This window comes from Molothrus aeneus, chromosome 9 (genome assembly GCF_037042795.1).
Source record: "Molothrus aeneus isolate 106 chromosome 9, BPBGC_Maene_1.0, whole genome shotgun sequence".
Taxonomy (NCBI): Eukaryota; Metazoa; Chordata; class Aves; order Passeriformes; family Icteridae; genus Molothrus; species Molothrus aeneus.
Genome location: NC_089654.1, coordinates 775,582 through 800,121, shown reverse-complemented (window position 1 = coordinate 800,121; position 24,540 = coordinate 775,582). Strand labels below are relative to the sequence as shown.

Here is a 24,540-nt window from a genome sequence, read left to right as displayed (position 1 = left end):
CTGGAGAATCCGAGCTGCTCACAGAGAGGACTAAACCACATTTATTGTGTTGTTTCCTCTTGCTCTGGGGCTCGTCCATTCCCCTAACCCAAGTGCTGTCCAGCTGGGGCTTTTCTCTCCCTGGTTTTGCTGTGTGCCAGCCCCAGTCCCCCCACAGGTTTTGCTGAAGCCACAAAGAACTGGCCCACAAGAGCTGTGCAGGCTTTTGCTGCATTCTGGGGCTTCTCAGCAGGAACTTTCCAGTCTTTCTGAGGGGAGATTGGAGCTGTGACATGGTGGAAGGTGGAGAATTTTCCAGATTTACAGAGTGCAGATTAAGTGATTTCCTCTTAAGTACGAGCTTTGTTCCATTCCTAATTGACTGGGCTCTCCTTTAATCTGGGCTTTACAGCGAGGAAATTAAATCAAAGCTCGTTGAGGATGTCTGTAAGTCTCGTTACAATGACACTGAGCAGGTCACAGCACTGGTGCATTTCCAAAACAGAATTGGAAAAGGAATGAATCTGAGAGGTCCATTAATTAGAACAACCCCCAAATAAGCAGGGAGCTGCAGCCCTGCTGCACAGTGTAATCCTGTCAGATGACACGAGCGATGCAGCCTGATCCGGGGCGGATGGCAAACCCTGGATGTTGTTATTGGCAGAGATTTCCCAGGAACATCGTCCTGCCAGCGATGGAAATTGGCTCCCACAGCATTTCTGGAGCCTCACAGTTTGAGACAAATCAGGATTTCTGCTGTATCAGTATGCTGGTAATTTTTCTGCTATTTACTGCCTGATAGGGATCATTACATTCAGATCACTAAAATCTGCGGAATTTATTAATTATGTCTCCAATATGTGTGCAGCATCACAATGGAATGTTAATATTTATTAGGAATTTAAAAATGTTTGTTTTGCATCCGTATTTCTTCCCACACCTCCAAAGACTCTGATCTAGGAGCAGATTTGGCATTTAAAATCTGCTCTGCTGAGCCTGGAGTGCACATTAAACCCATCACAGAGCTGCTCCCCACTTCAGCAGCTCCTGCCTCCCATCCAGATCACGTGGAGCTGTGAAGGTCAGGGGAAAAATTAAATAAAGCAGCAAATAAACATTTATTCAGAAAATGGATTAACAGAAGGCCAGAGAAATGAGATAATAAACAAGGAGGGAAGAGGAATTAAACTCCCAAGGAAATTTGGTGCGGGGGTCCAGCGTGGAAAGTGCTTTGTAATTGTCTGGATTTTTCTTTTTTAATGTTAAATTAAAACATTAATTTAATGGTAATGTTTTAGAGTAAACCCTTCCCTTTTTGCACAAAGTTTTTAATCTAAACCTTCCCTTTTTGGACAGGGTGTGTGACCAAAGGCTGGGGAGCAGCTGCAGGAGGAAGACTGAGGGAACCAGGGATGTTCATCCATGGGAAAAGGAGGCTCAGGAGGGACCTGAGCTCGCCTGGTTCCAGCATTTACAGGATTCAAGCAGGTGGAGACCCCTTCTCAATGCAGCCCAGTGTGTTGGGAGGGGGGCTGGAGATTTTTGTCAGGGATGTGACTCAGGCTGGGCTGACAGTCCCCCAGTTCCACAATTCCACAATTAATTTCACAGTTCCTCAATGAATTCCACAATGAATTCCACAATGAATTCCACAATGAATTCCACAATGAATTCAGCAATGAATTCCGCAATGAATTCAGCAATGAATTCCACAATTCCACAACTGATTTCACAATTCCACAATTAATTCCACAGTGAATTCCACAATGAATTTCACAATGAATTCCACAATGAATTCAACAATGAATTCCACAATTCCACAATTAATTCCACAATTCCTCAATGAATTCCACAATGAATTCCACAATGAATTCCACAATGAATTCCACAATTCCCCAATGAATTCCACAATCAATTCCCTCCAGCAGCCCATCCTTGGCAGCAGCAGGAACTGCCCAGACCAATTCCAAAATTAATTTCACAATTCCTCAATTATTTCCACAATGAATTCCACAATGAATTCCACAATTCCACAATTAATTCCACAATTCCATAAAGAATTCCACAATGAATTCCACAATGAATTCCACAATTCCATAATGAATTCTACAATGAATTCCCCAATGAATTCCACAATTCCCCAATGAATTCCTCAATGAATTCCACAATTCCACAATGAATTCCCCAATGAATTCCACAATTCCACAATGCATTCCCCAATGAATTCCCCAATGAATTCCACAATGCATTCCCCAATGAATTCCGCAATCAGTTCCCTCCAGCAGCCCACCCCTGGCAGCAGCAGCAGGAGCTGCCCAGGCCCTGGGGGTGGCTGTCCCCTCCCTCCCTGAGCCCCCAGTGCTGCAGGGACACCCTGGGGGCCCTGCTGGGCTGAGCTGCCTGCTGGAGGGGCTGGGAGCAGCTGGGGAGCCCTGGGTTCCTCTGGGAACAGGATAAATTGATTCCATCAGCGTGGGGAACAGCTGGGAATCACTGCCAGGACACAGGAAACAGATTCGTGCTCTTCTCTTTGTGGCTTGGGCATTATAATTGGTTTTTGTGAGAAATCCACTGAAAAGTTAAGCTGTGCTTAGGAGGGTGATTAAGCTCCATTCCCACTCACTGAGAATCCTCGGCCTTCCCTGCCCCAAACCCCCCTCCCTGCCTCATGGGCTCAGGAATTTCAGCCTGGCAGGAAAACCCTGAATTCCTGTTCTTTCCTTCTCCTGTTCTTCCCACAGTAATCAGGAGGACAAAGCAACTTGTGCCTGGAAAACCACACACAGCCAGAACAGTCAAACCATGGAATTATGGAATCATTAAGGCTGGAAAAGAGCAATAAGAACATCATGTCCAACCATCATTTTGAGGAGGACAAAAAGGGGAAAACACAACAGGTAATCAAAGGAAAGGTTTGAGGAAAAAACCAAACCCGATGCAGGTTGCAATGGAATAGTTAAATGTTGTTAAAATGGTTCAAAATGTCAGGATTGCAGAGAATCTCCCTAAAAGCTGGACTGTGCAAGGCTCACTCTGCCCGGTGAAAGTCCTGTGCTGCAAAATCCAGAACTGCCATCAGGGAGCAGCTTGGAAGGCTCCCAGAAACTGGGAACCACTGCAGGGGTTAAACCTGCCTGGATTTCACCAAGGGCTCCACATTATTTCTGTGATGAAATCCCAGAATGGGTTTGGGTTGGAAGGGAACTCAGAGCCCCCCAGTGCCCCCCCTGCCATGGCAGGGACACCTCCCACTGTCCCAGGGTGTCCCAGTGTCCAGCCTGGCCTTGGGCACTGCCAGGGATCCAGGGGCAGCCCCAGCTGCTCTGGGAATCCCATCCCAGCGCCTGCCCACCCTGCCAGGAACAATTCCCAATTCCCAATGTCCCATCCATCCCTGCCCTCTGGCACTGGGAGCCATTCCCTGTGTGCTGTCCCTGCATCCCTGGTAAAATAAATCCTCACCTCCCTGGCAAACCCAGGCACTGTTCCCATCCTCAGCCCTGGAAACAGTACTGACCCCCTGAACACTGGATGCCACACCCCAAATCCCTGATTTTAAACTAAAACCAACCCTAAACATCCCCAAGAATTATTTTCAGCAAACTACTCTGTGTGGTTGAACATCTTGCATCCTAAGTATCGACCATAAAAAAAAAGATAACTGTGCTTTTTAGGGTTGTAACATTTTTTATCAATACTTACTGAAATCGCTCTGTTTTTTATAGTTTTTTTATTTTTTTTCATTTCATACTCAGATGAGCTCAATATTTACAGAGCAGTGAAATGCCCCCACCACAAACAGCCTTTCCAGAGTGTGTTGAGCACAGGTTTAAACCAGGAGAGCTTTTGCAGCAGGAGCCCTCCCCTCTGACAATCAGTCACCAGCGGGGACAGCTCCCAGCCCTTTGGCTTCTGCAATTCCATGATTAGTTCCTCGAGGCACTTTGATTGAAGAGCGTTGCCTAAAGGTCTCCACCTCCTCCTAATTAAACACAATTTGTCTCAAACACAGCAGCTTTGGCAAAGTGGGGCTGAGGAAATAAATGATGGGTGGGCTGGGAAGAGAAATGGTTTCATCTGCAGCCCTCATTTATTTCCAATTCCTGCCAGCGCCGAGGCGTGACACAAGGGCTACAAAAGTGGCACTTCCCTAAGCTGGGGAGGAATCTTCTCCCTCCTTGAGATCCGAGTCACTATCATCTCTGCACATTCATGGGCACCACTGGTGCTCAGAACTCTATCATTACCCCTTTGCTGTGCTCAGCTTACCTGAGAGCAATCTGAGGCCATTGTCAGGCTGTGAGTGGAAACGGAATGGCCCCGTTTGGGGATTCTGTGCCACTGAACCTCACTGGGGTGAGATCTGACTCTGTGGCCTGTGCCTCTCCACCCTTCCTCCTGCCAGGGCAGTTCATCTGTCCCAGGGACACTCCTGGGATGTCTGTCTGTCTGTCTGTCTGTCTGTCTGTCCCAGTGGGACACCCCTGGGCAGTTCAGCTATCCCAGTGGGACACCCCTGGGATGTCTGTCTGTCCTGGTAGGACACTCCTGGGATGTCCATCTGTCCCAGTGGGACACCCCTGGGATGTCTGTCTGTCCGTCTGTCCCAGTGGGACACCCCTGGGCAGTTCAGCTATCCCAGTGGGACACTCCTGGGATATCTGTCTGTCCCCACTCCTGGGATGTCCGTCTGTCCCAGTGGGACACTCCTGGGATGTCTGTCTGTCTGTCTGTCCCAGTGGGGACACTCCTGGGATGTCTGTCTGTCCGTCTGTCCCAGTGGGACACCCCTGGGATATCTGTCTGTCTGTCTGTCCCAGTGGGGACACTCCTGGGATGTCCATCTGTCCCAGTGGGACACCCCTGGGATGTCCGTCTGTCCCAGTGGGACACTCCTGGCATGTCCGTCTGTCCCAGTGGGACACTCCTGGGATGTCTGTCTGTCCCCACTCCTGGCATGTCCGTCTGTCCCAGTGGGACACCCCTGGCATGTCCATCTGTCCCCACCCCTGGCATGTCCGTCTGTCCTGGTGGGACACCCCTGGCATGTCCGTCTGTCCCCACCCCTGGCATGTCCGTCTGTCCCGGTGGGACACTCCAGGACCACAGAGCACGAGGAGCAGGAGGTGCAGCTCAGCTTTCCCCGCTCCCTGGAAAAGCTTTCAGACGCTCCACGAGCTCCTTTCAGCGAGCGACACTCTGCAATCAGAGCTCTGCCAACTGTTTAATCATGGAAATGGAGCCAAAAAGTCATAAAGGGCAAAAATAATGACAAAAAAAGCGACCTCCCGGTGGCTGGAGCCAAAGCCCTCCCAGCTGGGCACTGATTGCTGCTGAGCAGGGCCCCATTGCCGGGGCTCATCGACGCCCAGGGCTGGGACAGGGCTCTGCAGAGGCAGGGCTGGCTCTCCAGGCAGCACCAGCAAAGAGGGGAGGCTGTGAATTGTTTCCTGGCCTCTGGCACAGGCTGCCCACAGAACCTGGGGCTGCCCCTGGAATGCCCAAGGCCAGGCTGGATGGGGCTGGAGAGGAGAGGTCAGAACTATGAAAACAGTCCAAGGTTGAAATAACACAGGATTTAATCTGGTAAAACCAGTGCTCCCCTGGATTCATTTCATAACCTTGCTATGGCAAGACAAGAAGAGAAGAGTTTGCCCAGGGTAAGAAAGGGACAGCTGGGTGGGGCAGGATGAACACTGGTCACTTAAACAGAGCCTGCATAAATCTGAATAAATCAGTCTGAACATCTCCAAAAGCCCCCGGTCCCAGGAAGCTCCTGAAGGCCTCTGTGATTAAGGAGCTGTAGAGTAAGGGAGGCCAATGGAACACCAGCAAAACCCCACAAATATCCCAGCACATGGATCCCAGCAAACACCTCCACCTTCCTCAGGCCACACTGGCCCTGCTCCTCCTGAAGGTGTCAGAAAGCTGCTGTTATTACATAAGGACACACACATTATCCCCTTAAAACCCCTCTGCTCCCCTTTCCAGCCCAACCTAAATCCTGCAAGGTTCGATTTCCAACCAGCAGCGAGAGCACCACTGTTTGCTCAGCCAGAAAAGCAATAAAATGTAATAATTCAAAATAAACTCGGATTTCCCTTTCTTTATGCTCGCAGACAAAGGAAGAGCTGCACCCAGGGTGTGCAGGCTGCTGGCTGCTGAAGGGGCTGGGGGCAAGTTTGGAGTCAGAAAACCACGGAATTATGGAATATCCTGGGTTGGAGGGGCCCCCATGGATCATCAGTCCCAGCCATGGCCCTGCACAGACACCCCAATGATCCCACCTGTGCTCCTGGAGCTCTGGCACTGCCCAGCACCTTCTGGGGGAAAAACCTTTCCCTAAAATCCAACCTAAACCTGCCCTGGCCCAGCTCCAGCCACCCCTGTCCCTGTCCCAGGGGTTGGAGTTTGTACACTCAAATTGGGATGTGCATCTTTTAAACACCAATTCCAATGGATGTGGGCAAAGGGATTTTCACTGAAGGATTCCTGCCACACAAGAAGTGCCAAGAAAAGAGTTCTAGACTGGAAAATTAGAGGTAAAACCTCATCACTGCTCCTTACAGGCAAAATGAGAATATTAGAGGGTTGTGACAGGTAAACAGTGATATACCTGTTGCTGCTCATGCTGTCACAGGAACTAAATAAAAGAGCTGTAATGATCTGAGATGATTCCTTGTAACTCTGCATTTTTCCTTTTGGAGAACTCTACAGGTTCAGTCTCTCTCCAGCAAGCCTGAATGACAGATTTACATCGTATTCCTAAGATAGTTATTAAAATAATTTCCCTTGACAGTTCTCTGGCTGCATCACTCCCCCTTCCCTGCATCCCAACCATATGGCTCTGCTTACTCCCCATTTTAAGCGTTTTGCTCTGGTGTGAAAAGCAATTCCTGGCCCTTTCCTCTCAGCCCCAGCTCTCTCTAGAGCACAGCCCCACAGAATATTCAGAGCTAAAAGGGACCCCCAAGGACCACTGACTCCAATCCTCAGGGAATTCCACCACGGGGCTGCTGCAGGGCTGGAGCCCCTCTGGAGCCGGGCTGGGACACCTGGGGGTGCTCACCTGGAGAGGAGAAGGATCCAGGGAGAGCTCAGAGCCCCTGGCAGGGCCTGGAGGGGCTCCAGGAGAGCTGGGGAGGGACTGGGGACAAGGATGGAGGGACAGGAGCCAGGGAATGGCTCCCAGTGCCAGAGGGCAGGGATGGATGGGATATTGGGAATTAGGAATTGTTCCTGGCAGGGTGGGCAGGCCCTGGCACAGGTGCCCAGAGCAGCTGGGGCTGCCCCTGGATCCCTGGCAGTGCCCAAGGCCAGGCTGGACATTGGGACACCCTGGGACAGTGGGAGGTGTCCCTGCCATGGCAGGGGTGGAATGGGATGGGATTTGAGCTCCCTCTCAGTCCAGCCCAGCCTGGGATTTTGTGACCCTGCAGCTCAATTACACAATTCCCTTTGGATGCCACTGCCTGCCCTGTCCCTTTCTCCTCACCTCACAGGGAAGGGACCCCACCCTCCCCATGGTCACCCTGATGTGATTTCCAGTGTGAAGCAGCTGCTCCTCCCTGTGAGAATTCCCTGATAGAATTCCCTGTGAGAATTCCCTGTGAGAATTCCCTGCCCCCGGGGATGGAACCTTCCCCACTCAGGCTGAGTCAGAAGAGGGAGGCAGCACCAGCCCTGCCCAGCCCAGCAGTGCCTCTCCAGCTGCCCTTTCTGAGCTGTGCTGCTGCCCTGGCGCAGGGCACAGCCACCCTCACTCTGCCCAAGTGCTGCTCCTTCCCTCATTTCTGTGTTTGATTTCTCCCGAGGCTCCTGTCCCTCCTGTCCCTATAGGATTCCAGCTCACTGATCCCAGAGCCCTGTGAAATCCATCATTAGGGCTTTGCAGCCTGCTGTCACAGCGCTCACACTCTGGGGTCGCTGGCAAACTGCAGAGGTGTGATCTGGGCTACATCACCCCACCCATGCACTGACATCCCTCTGAGCCCTCCTGGGACCCCCAGGGCCCCTCCAGGCCCCTCTGCACTGTCGGGATTCAGCACATCCCTCTGGCTGTCCTGGACTGCCAGGACCCTGCCAGGGGGCTCACAGACCCTGGCACAGAGCCCAGGACCCTGTGACTCTGATCATGACCCATGGAAAAAGTTACCAACCTTGTATGAGAATCTGCAAGCCATGAAAGTATAAGTAAAATAATAATTAGTTTGTCACAGAGTGAAAAATAGATTTTTTGGGGTTTTTAGAATGGGGGTTCAAGGAGCAAGATGGAGGAATCTGGGCATGTCCTTTCTCCTTCTTCTTCCTCTTGGCCTCCATCTCCTGCTGTGATGGTGGCACTTTTGCATTGGTTTAGAGCAGAAGCTCAGTGTCTAACATGGGTGATGGGTATTGGGAAGTTATGGTAAATATTGTACAGGTAGTTTTTAGTAAAAAAGGATAACACTGCCCAGGGGCAGGCAGAGTGTGTCTGTCTGTCCTGCTGAACGGACCTGGGCAGGGCAGGAGAAAGAATTTTATAGATAAGGAACAATAAACAACCCTGAGACTGAGAAATGAAGAGCTCTGACTCCTTCAACCACCAGGCTGAGAAAAGAGACTTTGTGACACATCTCGGGGTCATTGTGACAAGCTAAAGCCCAGAAACTGCACAGGGAGTTACTGATGGTCATTCCCCTGGTGATATTTGGAACTGCTGTGCACCCACCCTGCAGCAGTGGTCTGGCTGTGTCTAATTTTTAGACAGGAAAGGCAGGGCCAGCTGTGTTTGCCTCACCCTAGCGTGGGGTTGGGCTGCCATGCACGGTCAGCCTCCCCTGGCAGGGAAGTTAGGCTGGGCTTTGGTGGGCCAGCACTAAAAATGAGTGTGGCTCATTCAGCCCCTGTTGCCATGGGGTGGTTTATGAGATGATGGCTCTCTGCTTGTCCTGTACACAAATGTATCTGTGACCGTGCTCACAGGGGTTTTAGGATGAGGGAAGAGACGAGGATCTGACTCCATGTTTCAGAAGGCTTGACTTATTATTTTATTATATATATTACATTAAAACTATACTAAAAGAATGGAAAAAAAAATTCACCAGAAATCTAGTTAAGAATAGAAAAAGAATGATAACAAAGGCCTGTGGCTTGGACAGAAAGTCTGAGCCAGCTCACTGTGATTTGCCATTAATTAGAAACAATCAACATGAGCTAATCAAAGATCTACCTGTTGCATTCCACAGCAGCAGATAACCATTGTTTACATTTTGTTCCTGAGGCTTCTCAGCTTCTCAAGAGGAAAAATCCTAAAAAAAAGATTTTTCATAAAAGATGTCTGTGACATATAATCTGAGCAAGTTTCCACTGCTCCACTCAGTCCAAGGGAGGACAGGCTTCTTCCCTGGATTAAGTCAGTGGATACAAATTTATTCAGTATTTATTTTTGTTCTCACCACAAAGGCTAGAAATTAGTAATGATTATCTAACACTGAAACCTGGAATTGCTTTCCACATTATTAATTCCTCCTCTTGAGCTGCTGCAGAGCTGCCCCCATCCCACGGAAATGCGTGGGGAGTGGTGTGATTTAATCTTCCTGACACTGCAGTGGCATGGGAACTGCTGGGATTAATGGGGATTAATGGCGTTATTAATATTCATATTCTACAGACAGTTAGCAGTGAATTGCCATAGCACTGCTGCCTGCCCAGCAGTTTGGGGTGCCTGGCCAGAGACAGGGCACAGAACTCTGCCCTTATTTCTCTGCAGGAACACAAGCTGGGTTCCGGGTTCTTCCCCAGAGGGCCCCAGCCCAGCGCTGAGATGCTGATGGGACGGCTCTGCAGCACTTTGCAGGGCATTGTGCCCTTAAATCCCGGTAAATTGGGATTTTAGCGGCCAGCCCGCCGGCGATGGCCCAGGGGAGGTACAGAGAGAACAGCAGCTCCCTCGCAGGGTGTGCTGGCCTAACCAGGAGAAAACCATCCCCTGATTGTCAGAGAATTATCCAGCCTGGCATGGCAGACCCAGCCCCATGGGCACCCTGGATGCCCCGCTGGCAGAAATCCAGACAGGGGAAAACGGGCACGGATCCTGCCCCTGTGAATTACCGGGTATAAATCACTGGGTATAAATCACCGGGTATAAATTATTGGGTATAAATCACTGGGTATAAATCATCGGGTATAAATTACCGGGTAAAAATTATCGGGTATAAATTACTGGGTATAAATTACCGGGTATAGATTATCGGGTATAAATCACTGGGTATAAATTACCCTGGGGACTGGGGACTCCAGTAACGAGGGATAAACCAAATCTGAGGAGCATCACTGGCAGCCAGATGGGCTGGGCTGAGCACTCCAAACCCTGCTTCATTAGGGGCTGGGTGCCCAGCTAGTGCCCCTGCTTCATTAGGGGCTGGGTGCCCAGCTAATGAATGACCCTGCTTCATTAGGGGCTGGGTGCCCAGATAATGCCCCTGCTTCATTAGGGGCTCAGTGCCCAGCTAATGCCCCTGCTTCATTAGGGGCTGGGTGCCCAGCTAATGCCCCTGCTTCATTAGGGGCTGGGTGCCCAGCTAATGACCATTTCTCCGTGCCAAGGGGCGCCCAGAAATTAATAAATTAAATAAATAAAGAAATGAAATCTCAATTCAGGGGCACCATGGCCTGGGCACCCAGAAACAAATAAATGAATAAGTAAATAAATAAACAAACAAACAAATAAGATCTCTATTCTCTGTGCCGGGGCATCATGGCCTGGGCCCCCAGAAATTAATAAATGAACAAACAAATAAATAAATAAAATCTCAATTCTCTGTGCCAGGGCACCATGGCCTGGGCACCCAGAAACAAATAAATGAATAAGTAAATAAATAAACAAACAAACAAATAAGATCTCTATTCTCTGTGCCGGGGCATCATGGCCTGGGCCCCCAGAAATTAATAAATGAACAAACAAATAAATAAATAAAATCTCAATTCTCTGTGCCAGGGCACCATGGCCTGGGCACCCAGAAATTAATAAATGAATAAGTAAATAAATAAACAAACAAACAAATTAGATCTCTATTCTCTGTGCTGGGGCATCATGGCCTCAACACCCACAAATTAATAAATGAATAAATAAATAAAATCTCAATTCTCTGTGCCAGGGCACCATGGCCTGGGCAGCCAGAAATTAATAAATGAATGAATAAATAAACAAATAAATAGAATCTCTATTCTCTGTGCTGGGACATCACAGCCTCAGCAGCCAGAAATGAATAAATGAATAAATAAAATCTCAATCAGTTCATGGTAATTGGAAGTTAAAAGGCACTCAGCACATTCTGCTGGCCCAGGCAGTGCTGGGGGCCAGGATTGCCCTGGACACAGTGGCAGAGTGCCAGGAGCCCCAGTGGAACTGCTTGAACTGCACTTGGTTCTTTGTCACCCCTGGACAGGAACTCCATGGGGAATTACTCAGTGTGATCCATGACAGAGCCTCAGGACAGCCCAGAGTGAGCCAAAGGAGCCCCAGCCTCCTGCGCCCACAACTCCCTGGGCACCCCAGAATCACAGGATCCCACACGGGTTTGGGTGAGAGGGACCCCAAAATGCATCCAGTGCCCCCCCTGCCATGGCAGGGACACCTCCCACTGTCCCAGGGTGTCCCAGTGTCCAGCCTGGCCTGGGGCGCTGCCAGGGACCCAGGGGCAGCCCCAGCTGCTCTGGGAATTCCATTCCTCCCCTTCCCAGCCTGCCAGGGAAGGGATGTCACAATCACATTGTTCCCAAAAGTCCCCCCAGGTAATAAAGGCAATGGAAACACGTCCGTGCGGGAGTGGAAACCACGCAGCACATAAATAATGATTTCCACATCCACAGGGTCTCAGGGATGTCAGGATGTGTGCTGGAGGCTGTTGCCCACCCTGTGAGTGAGCAGGAGCAGCTTGTTTCCATAAATCAATGGGAGCTTTGAGCACGGAATGATTTCTTGTTGCTAAAGGGCTCTGGGTACCTGTGCTGAGCAGGCTTATGAAGGAAATGATTTGCCATAGCTCTCAAACCACAAACCTGGGCTGAGGAAAGTTCACTCAGAGATTGCTGTTATCATATCCAGCGATTTGGGAATATTTATGGGCAAAATATTTGGGCGTGCTAACTACATCCAATTCAGTGGGAGCACAAAACAAAGCCTCTGCTTTGAAGTGTTTGGAACAGAAAGACTTTAAACCAACCCTTTCACTGTGTAATGGAACGCTTGTGTTAATTATAATTCCTTTTGCCAGGATCTGTTTTACATAACAAAGCTAATCTGCCAACTATTAAGGAAATTTCCCCATTTTCTCTTACAGATGATAGAAGGGGAAATAATATCATATTTTAAATGCAAAGTGGAGATGATTAAAATTTCAGTCTAAATAAAATAAGAACATTTCTGAATCCCAGAGACAACAAAACAAGTAATCCACGGGGGTCAACAGAATAACTCACAATTCTCTACTTGAGCCTTTGGTATTACAAAGCTTTTTATAAGTAAGCAATTTTTAGCTGTTTATTCTGCTCCCTGTAATGTCTTCAGCACTGCTGGCCTTGAGGCAGGTTTGGAATCAGAGGCTTAGGAACGCTCTGGTTTTATCCAGCTCCTGAAGTGCCTCTTTATCCATTCAAATCTGCACACTCACATTCAAGTTCACGTCTCTCTCGTGAGATTTCTGTTTAATCCTTTCCTTATAAATGAACATATTAACCTGAAGGGAGAAATGTTCAAAACATCAGGTGGGGAAAAAGAAAGAAAAAAAAAAAAAAAAAGAAAAAAAAAAAAGAAAAAAAAAAAAAAAGAAGGGAAGAAGAGATTCTGTGCATGCATCTTCTTGAGCACAGCATTCAAAATTCACCCATGGGGCTGTGCCGTGCTGCCTGCACAAATTCCAGAGCTTTTATCTGAATAGCTGGGATAAAAGACCTGTGATAAGTGGGTATAATAGGAGTTGGAGTCATATTATGGGATTGTATTACGAATCAATGCTGTGTGGTTTGATTTTGCTGTCGTTTCCTCGTCTGGAGCTAAAGATCTTGTGCTATTTATTATCCTCGTTCCTGCCTCACAAATGACCCCGTGCAGGAAATGGAGCCCCAGTAATTTCAGTCTCAGGGTTTGCATTGTGAAGCCCCTGTGAGGAAACTCCTCAGAACATCTCCCTGCAAGGTCTGCTCCCAGAAACCAGCATGGAACGTTGCAGGGTTGGGATCGAAGGAAACAACATCAGTCTCAGGCACCCAACAAAAGGCAGAGAAAATCAGGGAATCACAGAGTCCTTCAGGTTGGAAAAGCCCTCCCAGACCATGGAGTCCAACCATTCCCCAGCACTGCCAAGGCCACCCCGAACACGGCCCCAAGTGCCACATGCACAAAGCTTTGCAGCCCCTCCTGGCATGGGCACTCAGCCCTGCCCTGGACAGCTGTGCCAGCGCTGGACAGCCCTCCCAGGCAGAACTTCTCCTGATCTCCAGCTGCTGAGGTTGGAAATGCAGGATGTGGCTGGGGCTGTGTGTGTCCTATTGCCATCTGTCAGAGCTGGGGCAGTTATCTCTGTTCATGGGGCAGCTTTCTTTATCTCTCCCACAGCCAATCCTCCCTCCAGGAGATCTCTGCTGTTCATGGGCCATTCATTATTAATTATCTTCTGTCTATGGCCACCGAGTGTCCCTGCATGGCTGATCCAATTCCATCATCCCATGGGGAGATGCTCCGCCCAGGGGAGGAGCCAAGCATTCCTACCTGGATACAATCTGAGCTTTGGGACACCAAAAACAGCCTTGCCCTGCGTTCCCAGAGGAGCAGCTTTCCTCTCCCCTGCATTCCCAGAGGAGCAGCTTCCTGCTGCCCTGCATTCCCAGAGGAGCAGCTTCTGCTGCCCTGCATTGCCAGAGGGAGCCCAGGCCCATCCACACCACCCCTGGAGCTGCAGAGGAAAACTCCCCCCTTGTGCAGGATCCCTGCTCCAGCAGAACCACAGCTGGCACTGCAGGAGGGCTGAGCCCCCATGGGATGGGGCTGTGCCACCTCCTGACACACAGGGGACAGGGCATGGTCTGACTCTGGCAGGTTTGTTTTGTATTGCTGCATTTTCATTTTATTTTTATTTTTCCTAGTAAATAATCATTATTCCTATTCCCATATCTTTGCCTGAGCCCCTGATTTCAAAATTACAAAAATTCAGAGGGAGGGGGTTTCCATTTTCCATTTTGAGGGAAGCGCCTGCCTTCCTTAGCACACACCTGTCTGTTGCAACCAGGGCATCAACTCAAACCTTCCCTGGCCCAGCCTGGGGCCCTTTCCCCCTGTCCTGTCCCTGTTCCCTGTCCCCTCAGCCTGTCCCCTCCTGTGTCCCTGCACCCCTGCCAGGGAAGGGAACCATGGGATTTGCTGCTCTGGAATCTTCAGATGGACAACTGAAGTTTTCTTCCCACCTCTAGGAAAGCTGTTCAATCAAAGATCCACTCCTTCAAATGGAGATTTTCCAGGCAGGAAACATTCAATCCCAATCCTTTAAAGCTGCCTGTCAAATTCCTCACAACTCAAGGCTACAGGATGAATCTGCCACTTTACTTCTCAGTTGTTTTTTCAGTCGTCTCCAGAAGTTTTCCTAAATTAGCTCCATACATTCTTTTTAAAGACAGGCATTTGGTTCTGCTCCTTCCAACTGGTGGATTTGGCTGCTTGCAAATATCAGATATTGTCATCCTCCTCCCTTCACCCTTTCTTAGGCTACGGAATGGAAATGAAGCCGTGGGGGTTTGGGAATGAGGAGTGTGTGCAGAACAGGAGGAAATGCTCCTCGTGTGTGGGGTGTGAGGAGAGGCTGCTGAGACAGAGCCATCCCCACCCCTGGTGCTTCTCCCAGAGCCACAAACCCAACACAGAGCACTGAACATTTTTCTTCTCCAAGTTCTCAGCTCATGAATCCAAGCCGAGATGTGCCACGGAGTAAATCCCAATGGAAGAGTGGCATCCTCTCGCTCTGAGGTGGGGTTTAGAGAGAAGATGCACTGCTATTATTTCCAGTTTCAGAAATCACCTTTGCAATGCACAGCTCTGTCCCCAGCCCCTCTTTCCCAGCTGGTAAATCCTGAGGGGCTGGGCTGAGGGTCCTGTGCACTCCCAGACCCTTTCCAGGACACTGCTCCCCGTTTTCCAGCACAGCCTCTGAGCCCAAACGTTCATTTTCCCTGGCTCAGTCCCAGGTTGTTAAAGTGCTTCAGGTCTGTGCATTTCTCCTCTTTCCTCTGCATTTCCCAAGGAGCTCCCTGCCCCTCTGCTGTTCCTGGTTTATGAATGAGCTGCTCAGCAGAGTGGGGCACTGCAGCCTGGCCACAGCCAGCTCTGGGAGGGAGCTCCACACCAGCAGCTCCTGCAGCAGCCTCTGCTGAGGCACAGCTGGCACCAGCAGCCTCAGTCAGGGCCCCTGCACTGCTCAGGGAAACAATCCCATCTCTCAGGCTGACAGGAGTTTGAAAGCAGGAATAGACAAACTCCCTGCACAGTCCCTGTGCCTGGGAGAGGAGCAGCAGCACGGGCTGCAGGTGCCAGGAGTCTGCTGTCACAGACATCTTCGATGGAAAATCCTTTCCTTAGGAATCTCCCTCCTGAGAAGCTGAGAGGCCTCAGGAACAAAATGCAAACAATGGTTATCTGCTGCTGTGGGATGCAACAGGTGGGTCTGGGATTGGTCTCATGGGGTTGTTTCTAATTAATGGCCAATCACAGCCCAGCTGGCTCAGACAGAGAGCCCCCAGCCACAAGCCTTTGTTATCATTCTTGCTATTCTATTCTTAGCCAGCCTTCTGATGAAATCCTTTCTTTTATTCTTTTAGTATAGTTTTAATGTAATAATATTAAAACTATACTAAATAATACTAATATACTATATTTAGTATTTATAGTATTTAGTATTTATATATAGTATTTAGTATAGTATAAACTATACTAAATAATACTAATATACTATACTATATACTAATGTAGTAATATATATCATAAAATAATAAATCAGCCTTCTGAAACATGGAGTCAGATCCTCGTCTCTCCCCTCACCCTGGGACCCCTGTGAACACGGTCACAGTCTGCTCCACCAAAGGAGGACAAGGACAAGCCCAGCCCCTGGGATCAGCTCCCCCAGCAGCAGCCATGGAATGGGGTGTGGGGTGTGCAGCCCCTCTGTCTGCAGGTATTCCACCAAAGTTCACGGCTCCTTCTGCCCCTAACCCCAGCTGCAGTTTCCCTTGGGCCTGGCCCAGCTTCACTCCTGCCACTGGAGCTTCTTCAGAGAGAAAGGGAAAGGGAAGAGGCTGACACAGAAAAGTGAAAAGTGGAGCATTTAAAGCAGCCCCCCAAAAGGACATGGTGTGTATTAATGGCATTTTGTACCTTGTTATTGTTGAATCACAGAATGGGCTGGGTGGAAGGACTTTAAATCCCCCCCAGTGCCAGCCCTGCCATGGCAGGGACACCTCCCACTGTCCCAGGTGCTCCAGCCCCAGTGTCCAGCCTGGCCTTGGGCACTGCCAGGGATCCAGGGCAGCCCCAGCTGCTCTGGGAATTCCATCCCAGCGCCTCCCAGGGACCAATTCCCAATTCCCAATGTCCCATCCATCCCTGCCCTCTGGCACTGGGAGCCATTCCCTGGCTCCTGTCCCTCCAGGCCTTGTCCCCAGTCCCTCTGCAGCTCTCCTGGAGCCCCTCCAGGCCCTGCCAGGGGCTCTGAGCTCTCCCTGGATCCTTCTCCTCCCCAGGACTGAACAACCTCACAGAACAAATTTTGATGCTGCTGCTTTTAACTAAAAATACATAAAATCATGAATCCCTGGAGCCTTGGAGCCTGAAATCAGGTTTTTGTTCCTTTAAAGAAGTGCTGGATTCTGGAGCCATCCTTCAGCAATTCCCTTCATTGCAAAGCAGGAGATTTCACTCATGTTTTCCTGAATCCCAAGATTTCATGAAGTATTAATGAGTTTAGAGAGCCCAGGGCACAGAGCACAGAGCAGGCCCAGCCACCACTCCTGGTTCATTCCCCCTCTTTCCACAACTGCATAACCCCTGTCCTTCAGGATGCTTTGGGATCCTGCCCAGCTGGCTGGCTTTGTTTCACTGAGGGAGGTGGATCATTATTTTCTTTATCCTAAGCATTTTTTTTGGGGGGGATGGTTTATTTTTTAGCTTTATCCCACATTTCTCCCTCTTCCCGTGCCTGGCATTGCCATGTAACACAAGAAGTTCCTGAAAGAGCCTTTGGACTCTGCTGAAGGCACCTTTAGCAAGACCCTCACGGGTCACCAGCCATCTCAGTGCACTCAATTCACTGGAACAGAACCAATCCTCCTGGGGCCCGGGAGGAAATGATCATTTTGTGCCCATTGTCCCCTGCTGCAGATTCCAGAGGATGGAAATTTCAGGCTGGTAATGGAAATTCAGCCGCAGCCGTGACCAAAGCACCTCCAACGTGGGAGAATTATGAGTGTCAGACGAGAGCAGCCCTGCTCCACTCCAGATAAAACCTCCTGATTTCCATCCCTGCCAATGAGCTCCCCTCCCAAGGCCAGCATTGCCTGTGCCCCGAGCCCGGGGAGAAAGCGCTCAGATTCATTTCAGAGTGAGAGATCCCCCCAGCTCCACCAGGGACACGTGTGGGAGGAATGCAGTGAATGAATGGAGGAGTGTGGGAATCCACAAAACCAGAGGGGTTGGGAAAGCTGCAAAAGGCAGGCCCCAGAGACAGCAGAACTGGGATTGGAGCCGAGCAGCAGCCATGAGATTGGGCAGCAGAAAAAGCATTTAAACTGTAGAAAGGCAAGGGCAAATAGAACAATGGTCTGTGTATTAACACTTGGCTAGAACAACTCTCTAAGCTACAGAAAGTTCATCTAGCAAGGTATCAGGAAGGTTGAAGCTCAATAATGGAGCTCTGTGCGTTGTGTTTGAAGGCTCACAAGCAGGTATTGTATTTGAAATAAGCAGGCATTGTTTAACCACAGGTACCTGTGCTTGTAGTGGTTGGATGGAACTGCTGTCAATATAGAATATTTACTATACAGAATAAACACTGTCAATGTGCTTCTGCTTTGTGGGATTGGTCAAGGAGCTTATAAAGTGAGTTGTGACATTGAGTTCTGGGTCTGCTGCCTGGGATGTGAGCTGCTGGCATCTTCCCATTGTCAGAGCCATGGAATGAGGCTGATGCTGGAAAATCAAACAGCTCGAGGCAGTTCCACAGCAGCCCCATCCTGTTCATGGTCTGTAAACAGCCCCTGCCAGTGTCAGGTGAGGAGCACAAACCCTGGGGAGAGCCCTGGGATCAGCCACTGCTGTGCTGGCACCTTGAAGGGAGCGGGAGCAGCAAGGCAAGGCCAGGATGCTGCTGGTGGGACAGACAGACAGACAGACAGACACCCTTTGGGGGTCTCCATCACACAGCATGGCTGCCTCCCCCCCCCCCCCCCCCCCAGAAATGTTTTTCTAAGTCTTTTTGTCCCTGTGCTGAGCAGGGACAAGATGCTAACGGCGGCTGGCACCAGCAAGTTAATTTTATAAAGGAAACTGACACCCTGCTCGAGTGCTGGCAATTTAAAAGAGTAATGGATTGTCAGTTTTAGCTGGGAAGTGGTTGTTAGATGATTTTAAAGTCTTTTGCATATTTATTTTGTCCCACTTTAAATAAATTTGGGGAAGATTTATCTCGTTAGCTTCAAATGCAAGTCCCTCTTGGCCCGGCTGAGGAAACAAATTAGACTTTGCAAACATTGCAAAGACTAAATCAATACATTAATATTTAGGGGACATTAAGGGGGTTTATTAAACAGAAAAAGGGCCTAGAGTATTACTTTGGGAACATTATACATGTTTAAATAAAAACCCGAGGTTGTGGTTCCTGACTGAATCTGTAAAAGGCATTTCCAGGGATAACTGAATTATTTACAGCTCCCGTGTTGGGAGCAGATCCCTGCAGGGCTGAGGGGGAGCTGGGAGGGCAGCACGGGAGCTGGGCTGGGGCTGGGACCCACACCCGGGGCTGGGACCCACACCCAGGGCTGGCACCCACACCCGGGGCTGGGACCCACACCCAGGGCTGGGACCCACACCCAGGGCTGGGACCCACACCCAGGGCTGGCACCCACACCCGGGGCTGGCACCCCACACCCAGGGCTGGGACCCACACCCAGGGCTGGCACCCCACACCCAGGGCTGGCACCCACACCCGGGGCTGGGACCCACACCCAGGGCTGGGACCCACACCCAGGGCTGGGACCCACACCCAGGGCTGGGACCCACACCCGGGGCTGGGACCCATACCCAGGGCTGGGACCCACACCCAGGGCTGGCACCCACACCCGGGGCTGGGACCCACACCCAGGGCTGGCACCCCACACCCAGGGCTGGCACCCACACCCAGGGCTGCGACCCACACCCAGGGCTGGGACCCACACCCAGGGCTGGCACCCACACCCAGGGCTGGGACCCACACCCAAGGGTGTCCCGAGCTGCCCAGCTGGGCTGGGGTAAGTGAGGAGCAGATGCCAGGTGATGGTGGCAGCAAGGTTTGTGTCCCTGGCTGCCTGGGCCGGGCCTCTGGCACTGCTGGGAGCACAAGGTGGGGATGGCACAGAGCACAGGGAAGGGCAGCAGGCACTGGGGGCACCTGGGGACAGGGCTGGGACTGGGATCTGCACCTGAAAGGCAAAGCTGTGACCCATGCAGTGACCTGTGCCAGCTGTGCACCCCAGCATCCACACCTGGCCCCAAAGCCCTGGGACTACTTAGGGCTGGGGTCCCTCTGAGCCCTGCTCTGTGTCCATGTTTGGGGCTGGGGTCCCTGTTTGGGGCTGGGGTCCCTCTGAGCCCTGCTCTGTGTCCATGTTTGGGGCTGGGGTCTCTCTGACCCCCTGCTCTGTGTCCCTTCTTGTGCTGGGGTCCCTCTTTGGGGCTGGGGTCTCTCTGAGCCCTGCTCTGTGTCCCTGTTTGGGGCTGGGGTCTCTCTGACCCCCTGCTCTGTGTCCCTTCTTGTGCTGGGGTCCCTCTTTGGGGCTGGGGTCTCTCTGAGCCCTGCTCTGTGTCCCTGCTGTCCCAAACCCCCCTGGCCCAGTGCAGGAGCATCTGTCACCCCTGCGTCTGTCACCCCTGTGTCTGTCACCCCTGTTTCTGTTACCCCTGTTTCTGTCACCCCTGCATCTGTCACCCCTGTTTCTGTCACCCCTGTGTCTGTCACCCCTGTTTCTGTTACCCCTGTTTCTGTCACCCCTGCATCTGTCACCCCTGTTTCTGTCACCCCTGTGTCTGTCACCCCTGCGTCTGTCACCCCTGCATCTGTCACCCCTGTTTCTGTCACCCCTGTGTCTGTCACCCCTGTGTCAGTCACCCCTGCATCTGTCACCCCTGTTTCTGTCACCCCTGTGTCTGTCACCCCTGTGTCAGTCACCCCTGCATCTGTCACCCCTGTTTCTGTCACCCCTGTTTCTGTCACCCCTGTGTCAGTCACCCCTGCATCTGTCACCCCTGCGTCTGTCACCCCTGTGTCTGTCACCCCTGCGTCTGTCACCCCTGTGTCTGTCACCCCCCAAGGGACAGGGACACTGGGGCTGTCCCCCAGCCCCAGCCCCTCTCAGGGACCCTGCCAAGGGTGGCTGCAGCCCTTTGCACACTGGAGGGAAAGCAGCTCGGAGGAGGCAATTCCGATTTTGGCAGAATAAATGTCAGAGTGCAATTGGCAGAAAGCATAACCTTTTGGAGGAAAATTCTCTGGGAGCAGCAGAGTGTGGTGAGGGGAAATTCGGGATTTTACCTCGCTGTGACAAACATCTGGTTTTTAAATCACCTGCAGCTCATGGCTTTGCAGATCCAGCATCTGGCACTGAGGTACATTGAGCTGATTACAAACTGCTGCCATCAAAACTTTCAATTAATTATTTCAGAATTCTCACTTCTTTTTAATAAGGTCACTGAAATTAAGTTAACTGGATTATCTCCTCTTTCATGTGTTTCTTCCTTCACCGATGTAAATGTGGGCTTGTGAAGACACAAGTTCTCTTTTCTGTTTTATCAAAAACCTCAGTTAATTTGCCTGCTACAAAAGGGGGTAACTGCAGTGAGTAACACTGACCAAGCCTGTACCTGCTGGTGTCCCTCAAGTGCTGTGCTGGCTTTGGCACAGGGATTTGGGAGCCCAAACCCAACCTCAGCTCTGCAGAGATCCCTGAGGGCAGTGGCCAAAGCCCCTGGGTCTGGGAGCTCCTGAGTGGGGCAGGGCAGAGGCTGCTGCTCCCCTGGGTGTCACAGACATTTTTATGGAAAATCCTTTCCTTAGGAATTTGCCTCCTGAGAAGCTGAGAGGCCTCAGGAACAAAATGCAAACAATGGTTATCTGCTGCTGTGGGATGCAACAGGTGGGTCTGGGATTGGGCTCATGTGGTTGTTTCTGATTAATGGCCAATCACAGCCCAGCCGGCTCAGACTCTCTGCCCAAGCCACAGGCCTTTGTTATCATTCTTTGCTATTCTATTCTTAGCCAGCCTTCTGATGAAATCCTTTCTTCTATTCTTTTAGTATAGTTTTAATGTGATATATATCATAAAATAATAAATCAGCCTTCTGAAACATGGAGTCAGATCCTCATCTCTTCCCTCATCCTCAGACCCCTGTGAACACGGTCACACCTGGGAAGCTGACCCTGCTCCCTGCACTGGGAATTAAGGTGGCTTTAACCCATAAAATGTGTTTAATTCCCCCCTGAACACTGCCAGCCCCAGCAGCAGAGAGGAGGTGCGCCACAGCCAGATCTGGATCTGTGTGTGTGCAAGGCTCACACGCTCCAGGGAAAGCAGGAGCAGGGGTTGCACAGCGTTTGGGGGAGCTGGGGTTGCACAGATTTCAGAGAGCTGGGTTGCACAGCCTTTGGGGGAGCTGGGGTTGCACAGATTTCAGAGAGCTGGGGTTGCACAGCCTTTGGGGGAGCTGGGGTTGCACAGCCTTTGGGGGAGCTGGGATTGCACAGCCTTTGGGGGAGCTGGGGTTGCACAGCCTTTGGGGGGCAGCTTCACTGCAGATCCTTTTATGCCTGGAGTGTGAAGCTGTCTGGGGCTTTAGATGTCCCTGAGCCTTCCCTTGTTTCCTCTGGGGCAGAGCAAACCCCTGGCTCCTGCAGCTGCAGAGGTTTTCTGCTCCTGGAACACAGCCCCAGGGCTTGGGAAGGGCTGGGACTCTGCTGCCCAGCATTCCTGTTCTCCTGGGATTCCTCGGGTCTCATCATTTATTCCCAACGCCAGGGGAAGCCCAATGCCCTCACACAGAGAGGTTTTGCTTTGCCCTCACTCATTTCTGCCCCAAGCAGAGGCTGTTCCTAATCTCCAGATACCAAGCTGGGGAAGAACTTACAGGGAATCCTAAAGGTGCTCCCAGGATAACTCCCTGTGTGATCCTGGGATAAATCCTGTGTGATCCCAGGATAACTCACTGTGTGATACCGGGATAACTGCCTGTGTGATCCCGGGATAACTCACTGTGTGATCCCAGGATAACTCACTGTGTCATCCCAGGATAACTCACTGTGTCATCCCAGGATAACTCCTTGTTCATCCCAGGACAGCTCCTTGTGTCACCCCCTGACAGCTCCTTGTGTGATCCCAGGATTTAACCCTCTGGAGCAGGAGGGGCCATCCCAGTCCCTCCCAGCAGTGACCTCAGGGTCCCGCTGGGATGACAAATGGGTGTCAGGGAGTCCCTGCACAAAGGCAGGCACTGAGGGGCACAGGACCAGCCCTCCCAGAGCACTGATCCCCAGCTTGAGACCTGCTCAGAGCTCTCAGTGCCACCTCCAGGTGACACCTGCAGGGATGGGCACTGCAACCCTCCCTGGGCTGTGCCTGAGCCCCCTTTCCATGGGGAAATTCCTGCTGTGCCCACCCTGAGCTGCCCTGGCCCAGCCTGGGGCCGTTCCCTCTGCTCCTGCCCCTGTCCCTGTGTCCCTGCACATGCCCCAACCGAGCCTGAGGGTCCTGAGGCCTCTCACCAGGGTCACAAAAATGACTCCACAATATTTTAATAAAACACACACACTGAGCTCAGAGCTCCAGCCCAACATTCCCGCAGCATTCTTGCAGGATCCCCATGGCTAAGGACAACTGGTGTGGGAGGTGGCTCACTCTGCTATTTCTAAGGGATTTCCATGTGCCACATGGATTAATAAGGATTGCCAGTTCAATTCTTCTCCTCTGTATTCATTGCTTTATTACTCATAAAAATGCAAAAGAAAATGTTAATGATGATTGCACCAAAGACTAATAAGTTAAAGCCTTAGGTTATACTTTGCATTTCTGAAGATATAAATGCAATTGCTTAATAATTATGCATATTTTTAACTATTGAGTTATTATTTCTCTATATGCTCGTAGTTAGCCTAATTAATTTTAAGCTCCTGTTGATGTATTTTATACACGCAATTAATTTCCAACTTGTTTTTTTAGCCCTTGCATGGGGGCATTAATTATTAGGAAGACAATCAAAACCAAGAATTGTTCACCCTGGAACAATACAATAAATATTAAATCCATGTGAAAACTGACACCAGAGGAGAAAGGGAAGGGAAAGGAAAAGGGACTCTGAAGGGGTTGCAGTTTGCCATGCCATGTCGCCACATTTCTCTTCACAGAGAAAAGCAGGGCACAATTTTTTCCAAGAATATTTCTGGGTTTCACATTTCTCAGAGAAAGAAAACACAATTCTTACGATTTGCTGTGCCACACATTGTCTACTTTTGTCTACTTTTTTGACAAAAGTAGAATGCAACGTGGAGATTGTTTTCCCAGAGTGATGGTGTTTTATTTCCTTGGCCTGTCAGGACCAGGTGTGTGTGAGTCGGGACTGAGGGTGACAGTCACGAGATGCTGCGCAGTTGTGTGCAGAGTTGAGTGCTTGGCAGATTCAGCTTAGATGTAATGTAATACAGTGTAATATAATATAGAATAGTACAGTATAATAAAGTAATTAATTAACCTTCTGAAAAAAAAAAAAACCAACAAAACCCCCCAAAAAACTAACAAAAACCCCCGAAGAACTGCAATGCCAGGGCTGCACCGGCCTACCTTGCACGGTGAGGTGCACCTGCATGGTCCTGGGCGTGTGCTGGGTCTGCACAGAGCAGGTGTAGGGGCCATCGTCTGTCACATCCACGTCCTGGATCTGCAGGCTGTAATCCCGGTGGCTGGCCGTGGTGATGGACACGCGCGGATCCACCGACCACTTGTCGTTGCCCGCGAAGATGATGCTGGAGCGGTTCAGCCAGGCCCCCTTGGAGGCTCTGTCTTCCAGGTAGCACCTGGGGAGAAGGGGAACCCTGAGCAGGGGGCTGGGGCAGCTGCTCAGCGCTGCTCGCTGCTGTGTTGGGGCTGAGCACAGCTGGGATTGATCAGAGCTGAGCTCACACCACACCAGGAATGGCTTGATAAACTCAGAGCCATCCAAAGCCCACAGCCCAGCTCACAGACACACACAGTGCCCACAGGTGTATCTGTCTGCCCTGGACTGCTGCTGGAGCACTGGAGGAA

The 24,540-nt window shown here is 50.7% G+C and overlaps 1 protein-coding gene across 3 annotated transcripts in view; it reads right to left on the bottom strand.

The window, feature by feature from the left end:
* The window catches only part of NEGR1 (neuronal growth regulator 1), a 185,498-nt gene that overhangs the window by 79,612 nt on the left and 81,346 nt on the right, over nucleotides 1-24,540 (bottom strand). For all 3 annotated transcript variants that reach the window (XM_066555848.1, XM_066555846.1, XM_066555847.1), the window contains exon 2: nucleotides 24,079-24,311. In XM_066555848.1, the coding sequence (XP_066411945.1) occupies nucleotides 24,079-24,311 (233 nt within the window). The remainder of the gene's footprint in view (nucleotides 1-24,078; nucleotides 24,312-24,540) is intronic.